Source organism: Elephantulus edwardii, unplaced genomic scaffold (assembly GCF_000299155.1).
Source record: "Elephantulus edwardii isolate Elephantulus edwardi_28Jun2011 unplaced genomic scaffold, EleEdw1.0 scaffold00020, whole genome shotgun sequence".
Lineage (NCBI taxonomy): Eukaryota > Metazoa > Chordata > Mammalia > Macroscelidea > Macroscelididae > Elephantulus > Elephantulus edwardii.
In genome coordinates, this window is record NW_006399770.1 from 4,248,370 (window position 1) to 4,259,084 (window position 10,715).

At 39.8% G+C, this 10,715-nt stretch overlaps 1 protein-coding gene across 1 annotated transcript in view; it reads right to left on the reverse strand.

The window, feature by feature from the left end:
- Positions 1–9,504: 9,504 nt before the first annotated feature.
- Positions 9,505–10,715, reverse strand: part of F3 (coagulation factor III (thromboplastin, tissue factor)) — a 13,953-nt gene continuing 12,742 nt past the window's right edge. Inside the window, exon 6 of the mRNA XM_006882488.1 lies at positions 9,505–9,641. Within this exon, the coding sequence (XP_006882550.1) occupies positions 9,505–9,641 (137 nt within the window). The remainder of the gene's footprint in view (positions 9,642–10,715) is intronic.

The following is a 10,715-nucleotide window of genomic DNA, read 5'->3' on the forward strand; positions in this document are numbered from 1 at the left end:
TATATATATAGTTGTTATATGCTGTTGGGTTGCCTGTGACTCATAGCGACCCTATGTACAACAGCCCTAAACCCTGCTGTATCCCTTGCCAATCTTATTGTCTCTGACACACCTACTCCTATAACCCCAGTGATTGAATCAGTCCATCTCATCAAGGGTCTTCCTCTCCTGTGCTGTCCCTCCACCCTCCCAAGCATGATATCCCTCTCTAAGGATGGATACCTCCTTGCAACATGCCCAAAGTATGTCAGACCAAGGTTCAGAATCCATGTCTCCAAGGGGAAGCCTGGCTTCACCCTCTCCAGGACAAACCTGTTTGTTCTTCTAGCAGTCCATGGTATATTCAATACTCTTCTCCATCACCCAAAGATCAAAGGCATCAACTATCCTTCTATCATCTCTAGTCAATGTCCCCCTTTCTGATGCTTAGCAAGTAATTGCAAAGACCATGGCCTGTATCAAGCACACTTTAGTCTCCAGTCTGAGATCGTTGCTCTTCAGTACTCTTGAGAGGTCCCTCACAGCTGACTTTCCCAATGCAATCCATCTTTTAATTTTCTGGCTACTGGTAACGGGAGTGTTGATTGTAGAGTCAAGCAAACTGAAACTCAACTAGCTCATCTCTTCACCATATACCGTGATATGCTTTAGGCCACTAGAGGGCAGTAGTTAAAAAGAAAAGTTCTATCCTCAAGTACGTAAAAACTTTGTGACTGATACTATCCATACTATACAAGGAAGACTTATTAAAATGATTATTATTCACATATACACACTAACAACTAAGGTAAAAGAGGAGGAAATTTAGAGTTTGTATCCAATTTTGCCATCTAAAATTCACCAAACGTGCAGTCAAGATGCACTAATCCTAATTGGTGACAGGAATGCAAAAGTTGGAAACATTCACCAAACGTGCAGTCAAGATGCACTAATCCTAATTGGTGACAGGAATGCAAAAGTTGGAAACAAGGAGGAGTGGGAGCCAGAAAGTGTGGATTTGGTGACAGAAACAAGGCCAGAAATCATAGTATTGGATTTTGTCCATTCAATGATCTATTCAATGCAAACACCTTTTCTAAAAAGAACAAAACAAACCACTAATGGTGGCTTTACACATGGACCTCACCTGAGACAACTGCACAGGAATCAGAGTGACTGAATCCGTGAAAGGAATCATTTGAGAAGCTCAGTATCAAGAGTCAAAATCAGGCCCAGGTACCGACTATGGAAAGGAGCATTAATTTATCAACTGCAAATTCAAATTGAGTCTGAAGAAAATTAAAACATGTCCACAAGAACCAAAATTCATCCTTGAGTCTATCTCACCTGAATTTAAAAATAATCTTAAGAAAAGGTTTTTATACACCAATGTTCATAGCAGCATTATTCACCATAACAAGGAAATAAAACAGCCCAAATGTCCAACCCCAATGGAATGGATTGAGAAATTATGGTACATTCACACCATGGATTACTACCAGCACAGAGGAGCAGTGATTTTGTAAATTACTACCTAAAGTGGGATTGACCGGGGAGCATTAAGCTGAACGAACTCAGTCCCATGCGGGCAAATATTTGTATAGAACCATTATTATAGAACGTGTATGAGGATCCAAGGGGTGGGAGGGGAGCAGAGGGGTGAGAATGGGTGGGGAAAGGGGAAAGTTAATCATGGGGTTGCACAACTTGGGGGGTGGAGAGAGGGGTGGGTGAGGGAAATGGGAAAGATCTGTTGTGGAGAATAATGTATATGAACTTTGTAAGCAAACCAGTATAAAATAGAAAATTTTCTTTCAAATTGAAAAACAACTTTATATATATATTAAAAAAAAGACTAGGTTTAAGACATCGAACTCCAATGATCAAAGACCCTACGGGCTGTAGGATGACATCCTACACGTAGGATACATCCATGACGAGACCAAAAGTTATTACAAAGACAGAGGAGAAAGAGAAAACCGAAATGGATGTTAGAAATTAAGAAAGGTGTATGTCAGGGTTGTATCCTTTCTCCATATCTATTCTATCTGTATGCTGAGCAAAACATTTGAGAAGCTGGTTTCTATGAAGGAGGATGTGACATCAGGATAGGAGGAAGACTTGTCAACAACCTGCACTATGCAGGTGACACAAACTAGCTTGATGAAAGTGAGTAGGACTTGAAGCATTTGTTGCAAAAGATCAAAGACTTTTATTCAATATGAATTACATCTCAACTTCCAGAAGACAAAAATCCTTATTGCTGGACCAATAGACAATATCATAATAGATGGCGATAAGATTGAAATTGTCGACAAATTCATCTTACTTGGACCCACAATCAACACACTTGGTACTAGCAGTCAGACATTCAGGAGGCATATTGCATTGGGCAAGTGTGCAGTCAAGTACCTCTCCAAATTACCGAGGAGCAATGATGTCAGCTTGAAGACTAACATGTGCCTGATTTAGGCCATGGTCTTTTCAATCACTTGCTATGCATCGGAGGGCTCAACAATGAATAAGGATGACAAAAGAATTGCTCTCTTTGAGCTATGACGTTGGAGAAAAGTACTGAATATCTCATAAATTGCCAAAAGAACAATTATGCCTTAGAGTAAGTGCGTCCGGAGTGCTCCTTAGAGGCAAAGATGATTAAGCTTCATCACACATACTTTGGGAATGTTGCTAGGAGAGTATATTCCTTGGAAAGGGATATCATGCTTGGAATGGTAGAAGGTTGGTGAAAAAGAGGAAGATCCTCAAATAGATGGAGTGACACAGTGATTGCAGCAATGGACTCATGTGTCAGAGATGATGAGAACGGTACAGGATAGGACAGAGTTCATGTCTGTATGTCTGTTGTTCATACAGTTGTTGTGAGTTGTACTGGGCTTGACAGCACCTAATAACAAGAAGAGGTCAGTCTTTTCTGGATGCCAAACCAAAAACCAAACCCACTGCCATGACTCACAACGACTTTCTATCAGTTTTCAGAGCCTATAAATCTTAACAAGAACAGAATATTTCATCTTTGTCCCCATGAATTTATACTGGTATACCCAAATTTACAAACAAGATCCATTCCTACATGTGTCGTGCAGTCGAATTTGTGAGTAAGTTGGAACGAGTACATGCATATAGTGCCTCTTTAGTTGTGCTTCAGGTCAAGAAAAGGCTCAAAGCCTTTTCAATGATATAAAAGCTGCAAAAGAAAGTGATCATGGTGCAGAATTTGTAAAGAATAGGGGCTCGTTCAATTGTTTGAAGCTTGTCTGCTGGACGTGTGTAACCCAGGAGAGGCTTGCTTTCTGCCCGTGTGCTAATCACTGTGCTGATTGGTTTATTCTCAACAATAAGGAGAGATATACAAGGTGGTGGTGGTTGTTACATATTGTTGAGTCAGAATGAACTCCTAGCCGACCCTCCAGCAGACTTTCAGAAGCAGTTAATTGTATAGGAGGAGATTGCCCATCTTTTTTTCAATGGAGTAGTGCAACCTGAGGAGTGGTTGAAATTTGCAGCGGCTTTCCAATCATAGCCATTCTGCTTCACCCAGGTCTGTAATGATTTCCTACCCTGCTAACAGCCATGTCATTTGTACCCAGCCCTACTTTCAATCTGCCAGTACTTTCTTTAGTGGAATAGTTGAAATTCCTTAGATTAGGAGGCTGTGGAATTACGTAACACTGCAGTTATTCCTGGTACTGCAATGCCGGCTCAGCCATTCTCTGGGAACTCATCCTGCCCCCTCATACATATCAGCTTTGCTCCTGGGGAGCCTACGTGAGCAGAAATCCAAGATAATGGCCAAACACTTATTTCAGGACATTCCCTGTGCCAAAGTCTCTTGAGTAGATTCTGCTTAAAATGCCTCTTCTCTGTCTGGGACAATGGAAATATTATGGTAAGTGTGAGATTCAGTATTTTTCAGTATTAACATGAACTGATTATAGCTAATAAACAGAATTAACCAAATAAACCATGCATTGGTCTGTTGCCCCTCATTTCTTAAAAATTGCTACAATTTTGTAAGAAAGACATCAAAGATTCCCCCCATTCTTCCCTAGAACAAGATATTATATCAAACATCTAATATTTACATTTTTCTTGGCAATGCTTAAGAGTTCCTTGGGTTTAAAATGTACTGATATTTCAACATCAAGAAAATAAAAATCCTCGCCATGGGGTCAATAAACAACAAATAAAATCAGTTGGATTTCTCTACAGTGACAAGGAGAACACAGAGCTGGAGCTAAGAAAATCAATATCCTTCACAAAAGCTAATCACAAGATTAAATATATGGGAGTAAATCTAAACAGAAGCACAAAGGATCTATTCAAGGAAAATTACAAATCATTACTACAAGAAACAAAAAGAGACCATGAGAATTAGAAGACTATCCCTTGCTCATGGATAGGAAGACTCAATATTGTGAAAATGGCAATACTACCAAAGGTAATTTACATGTTCAGTGCAATCCCAATACAAATCCCATTCTTCAACGAGATGGAAAAGGCAATCTCCAGTTTTATTTGGAATGGAAAGAAGCCCTGAATAAGCAAAACACTCCTTAAAAATAGAAACAAGGTAGGAAGCATCTCACTCCCTGATTTAAAATCCTACTACACTGCCATGGTGGTCAAGACAGTGTGGTACTGGTACAATGACAGACACAGAGATCAATGGAATAGAATTGAGAACCCAGAAATCAGTCCATCTACCTATGGTCAACTGATTTTTGACAAGGAGATGAAATCAGTTGAGTGGGGAAATGACAGCCTTTTTAACAAATAGTGTTGACAAAATTGGAAAACTATCTGCAGAAAACTCAAGCAAGATCCACACCTCACTCCATACGCAAAAACCAACTCAAGGTGGATGATGGACCTAGGACTAAAACTAAGGACTATAAACTTCATTAAAGAAAAGTGTGAATAACTCTAGAAGTCCTAATCCATAACATAAACAGTCTTCCAAGCATCCTGAAAAATCTACAACCAGGAGAGGATAAAATAGATTAATGGGACCTTCTAAGAATCAAATCCCTATGCACATACAAAAACTTCTCCAACAGGGTAAAAAGGAAGCCACAGACTGGGAAAAAATATTTGGTAACAACATGTCAAATAAGGGATTTATATCTAGAATTTACAAAATACCTGAGCACCACAAGAAGATAAAGGTAAATAACCCAATTGAAAAATGTGCACAGGATATGAACAGACACTTCACCAAAGAAGACATTCAGATGGCCAATAAACACATGAAGAAATATTCAAAATCCCTAGCTTTAAGAAAGATGCAAATCAAAACAACTATATGATATCATCTCACTGCAGTAAGAATAGCAAAATTTAACAGAACAGCAAACAACAAATGCTGACGAGGTTGTGGAGAAACTGGAGCCCTTACATATTGCTGGTGGGAGTGTAAAATGGTGCAACCACTATGAAGGCAGTATGGCACTTTCTCAAAAAGTTGCAAATAGAAATACCATTTGATCCAGCAATTCCACTCCTGGGAACATGCCCCAAAGAAACCATAACCACTACCCAAGCAGATATATGCACACCCATGTTAATCGTGGCTTTGTTCATAATACCAAAGAGTTGGAAACAACCTAAGTGCCCATCAAAAAATGAATGGATGGAGAAGCTGTGGTATATTCACACAATGGAATGCTACACTGCATTGAAAAACAAGGAACTCATGTAATATTATTCAGAATGGGTGACCCTGGAGGACATTATGCTGAGTGAAATATCTCAGTCACAAAAGGACAAATACTGCATGGTGCCATTGTTGTAAAACAGGACTGACATTGGGATTGGGGGAAGACTGAGAAAGGTGGAATAAATTATATATACTGCATTGAAACAGATGAAGGAGAGAACTGTTTTAAAGAGATAGATGATTAGGTATTATGGTCATGACAGGAGTCCAGAACAAAGGCTGCACAGCGGAGAGGACTTGGGGGGAGGGATAGTATAACAATGAAAGAATTTTACTTCTCAAAGAGAAAAGCTAACTGGGGGAGGGGGGTGGGAGGAGAGTTTGGGCAGGGAGAAAAGTACAACAATGGATGAATCTGAATCCAAAGTCTCTGTAATCTTTCATTAAAATTAATAATAAAAAAGAAAAAAAAGATGGAGAAGAGATTTAAATTGTCAACAATTTAACCTTATTTGCATCCACAATCAATACCCGTGGTACCAGCAGACAAGAAACCAAATGAGATGTTACATTGGGAAAATCGATTGTCAAGGACCTCTCAAAAATGCTAGAGAGCAACAGAATCAGTCTAAATACACCTGGTTCATCCAAGCTATGTTTTTTTCCCCCAATTAATTTTTAAGCGTCTTAAAGTTGGACAATGACTAAGAATGATTGATGAGGAATTGATTCCTTTCAATTACGGTGTTAGAGAAGGATGGTGAATATCCCATTCAATGCTAAAAGAACAAATATGTCTTAAAGAAAATGCAACCAGGGTGCTCTTTGAAGACAAGGATGGTGAAGCTTTATCTCCCATACTGTGAGCATGTTGTTTAAAAGGGGCCAGTCCTTGGATAAACACATCATACTTGGAAAGGTGGAGGGGCAGCAAAAGTGAGGAAGACCCTCAACAAGATAGATTGACACAGTGACTATAACAATGAGCTCAAGTATATCAGAGATGACAGAGAGGATAGGACAAGGTTTATTTCCATTGTTCACAGGGTGGCTCTCATCCTAATGCTTGCTCAATGATCCCTTTGTGGGAACACTTTCAGAGGGCCATACCCTCTGGGTGTTTTTTCTAGGCTATATCTATCCAGCATTTGACTCAAAACTGCAAAAAACTCATTCCTAAGTTGAAAAAGACTCATAGCTGATGCTCCCATAGGTTTTCAGAAGCTGTCAGTGCACAAATGTAAATTCTTCCTCTTGGAGAGGGTGAAATCAAATTTCTCCTTGGAAGCTAGGACTTTGAGGCTCCATCTCACATACTTTGGGCACATGGCAGGGAGGGACCAGTCCTTGGAGAAGTACATCATGCTTAAAAGGGAGAAGGGACCCTGCAGGAGCAGAAGATCCTGGATGAGATGGATTGACATGGTAACTGGGACAATGGGGTTAAGTGTGTCAGAGTCAGTGAGACTGGCTCAGGATAAGGCAGGTTCAGACCTATAATACATAGAGTCACTCTGAGTTGCGGGTGACTCAACAGCACATAACAACAACAACAAATGCACAGAAGATTGGCCATCTTTCTCCTGATAAGCCTATGGTGACCTTGAATTATTAGAGAAGCCCTGTCTGGGTTGACAGCACAACTGCCTAAAGATTATGCCACCAGAGCTCTACAGCAGGGAAGGAAAGCAACAGATTGGTTCAGCCAACTACCAGAGAGACTCAATTAAAATATCCCTTTTAATTAAAATCCTTGCTTCTCATTAAAATCCTCATGTCTCAATTAAAATCCTCTTTTAATATAGTTGGCAAAGCACTAGAACAAATTTTATTTATATTCAAACAGACTCTATTGCTTACTACCTACTATAAACATGTCTTAAATTTAACCTATAAATTGACACTATAGGTCAGAGAAGAACTACCTAATCTCCCATCAAGGGGCTGGTGAGCACCAACACCCAACTCAGTTAAGCAGCTGAGCACTTAACCAGTGTGCCACCAGAGTTCCTAAACTGTATAAAGGAAAGTAATGTTCTATTTCCCTAAGACCAATCAAACCCCACCATCTGCTTGTACCTTAAAAGTGCTATAAACATGAGCTCGCTTCATTGTTTATACTTTTAAAATTAGGTTTATGCTTTCAAAAACTCCAGAGACCATTCCACTTACAGCTTTCTGTGCTTTATATGACATTGCTCTTTCTCTTTTACAGCAATAAGATAAAGACTTTGTCTTCCTTTCTCCTCTTCAACCATTATCCTGAACCCCTGGGAAGAAAGAACTCTATCTGCAGTAGACTGGACGATGCCTTCCCTTCTCCCTAAGGAGACCACACATTTCTGCCACGGCCTTGTGATTTATGGTTTTGCCTAGTAGGTAAAGTCACAAAGGTTCGGTCACTTGACTTGCTTGGAATAGTGGCATGTGAGCTACAGTGACACTTCGCCAATATGCAGCAAGAATTTTAAGAGGCAGTTAAATGGTCCAGGACATAGCTCCCTGATGATACCAGTGTTGCTTTATTTTGTTTTTTCTCTGCCATAATCCAAACAGAGGCTCCTCCTTAGCCCAAGTCCTGGAATTGAGCAGACATTGAGAAAAGCCAGTCAACCAGCAGCCACTAAAATGCAATGGAATTGAGAAATAGAGATGTGTTATTGAAATCCACTGAGATTTTAGGGTCAGTTGTTACCACAGCAAAACTGACTAATAAAAGACCAAATCGTGAATAACAAAGAGAAAATATATAAAAATTATGCAAGAGTCACAATTCCCAGTCACCTTTATTTATAAAATGTATATTAAATAAATTATTTCAATATATATAAACATAGCAATATTATCTATATAAATAGAAAACTCCCATATACAAAATTTTCTTTAAAAAACTATATTATGCAATGTTGACCATAAAAACTTTAAACCCATTATCATCGAGTCAGTTCTGACTCATATCCACCATCTATTAGGTTTCTAAAGCTGTACATCTTTACAGAAGACTGTCCATCTTCCTCCTGAGGAGCAGCTGGTGGATTTGAACTACTGACCTCTTAGCAGCCTTATACATTACACTCTATACCACCACTGCTCCTTATAGAAGCTTTAAGTACCTTAAATCACAAGCTCAATGTAGTTTCTTTTATAGTAGTCTAATAAAAATAGTTAACTGTCAACTGTTGATTAAACAATCAACAGCATTTAAGTCAGTTAAAGTGCTAAAATGTAGCGTACAATAAGTGTCCAAAATGAAGTCCTCTTCATTTAACACAAGTTATATAAAAACATTTAAAAGGCTTTGAAACATAACAAACAAACAAACAAACCAAAAAACCTCAAACTAAACACCATTCTTTGAAAGGATAGCTATATGGTGGAAAAGTCCTAAATAATTCCCAACTCCTGATTTCCACTTCTTATGTGCCTTAATGTCGGTCACAGAAAAGTTCTCCACATGCCCACACAGCATTTTCTCAGGTATTTCTTCTTTTTTGCTTAGATGAGGGTGGTTTCAGTTTGAGTACAGAACACACAGTCGAAAACATGCTATATACAAAAGGTGCTATTGTGTTTAAATAAAAACAAAAATAAACCAACAAAACAAAACAAAACAAAACCCCTCCACATGTAATTAGTTGTACCATTTGTTACATTCCAAAGTGACTAATGGCAGTTCCAAAACTAGAATGCCAATAGTGATTGACAAGTTCAATAAAGAGCTCTCTTTGAACCCACAGGGTCTCCAGGGCCCAAAGTACTGATTGGTCATATAGTCTGTTCTCTTCAAAGTTCTTGGTCACAGGGCAACACAACACCTGCAGTAGCTGGAAACTCCAGGGGTGCTTCCTTCATGCAACATTAAGAGGAGAGTTTTCCTTCCCATTTTGATGTCCTCCTGCCTTCCTACATTTGTACAGAGATATGAACAGAACGATGACGAAGATGATGACCAGAACCACCACTGCTCCAATGACGTAGGCCAAGCCTGAAAAAAAAAAGGTGTCAAGTCAAGTTAGAGGGGGAGCTCCAACCCCATCTAAAGGCTAACAGACCTGAGGACACAACCCCAAATTACACCATCAGTTTTTGCGTAATTTGAAATTTCTTTCCCTCACTTTCTACTACAGTTAAATTAGGAAAGAACTGGTCAAAACCTGTATGTTTTAGGGTAACTGACAATGGCTAAAGCATTCAAAAGGTTAGTGAATGTTCACCGTCTAGAAAAGATACAAGCAAGAACAATTGTTGGAAATAGGTGGTTAAAATGATGAGTTTGGCAGCAATGATCATTGTAGAATTACAAATGATAGCTAGAGGTACAATGCGCTGCCAGAATTCAGGCTGATAAGGACATGGTAACTGACTGGGGCAACCGGAAGCCTTGGAGATGGAGGTGGGCATCTCTGGATGGTGCAAACAGTGAATATACTCAAGGGCTGACCAAAAGGCTGGAGGTGTTGAGTCCACTCAAAGCTGTTTGAGAAGAAAGCACTGGTGGTAGACTACTTCCCAAATCAGGTATTGCTAATCCTATTCTATTCTGATAAGCAAGGGGCTACCATGAGCCGAGTCAACACAATGATAAATGGTGGAGGTTGGTGGGATGGATGTGGCATGTGAAATAGCTCTTGAAGGATAACGTTTCCACGCCAACAGAGAGGAGGTGAGGGAGCAGAGGCCTGGTGGGCACAGACGCAGCAGATCTGGAGCTGGGCTTTAGGAATATTAATCTGAAGACAATGGGGGAACAGCCTGGAGGGGTGGAAGGCTAGGACTAGGGGGAAGGAGAGCTTTTTGTAATGTTAATAAATAGGAAAGCATTATATTTTTTTTTAAGTCTTTAAAATTTTAAATCTTGTTTTCACAAGGAGTTAAGTAAAAATCACTGTTCTCTGACTCTCTTCCCTTAGTTCTCATCTTTTGGAAGCTGATTCAGAGACTCTCAGCCACGTGCACATGTCAGGCTGCCCACTGCCCAGTCCTCCCCCAGTGCGCCTGTGTCTGTGTGTGCGCACACTGGGCTACCCACTGCCCAGTCCTCCCCCAGTGCGCCTGTGTC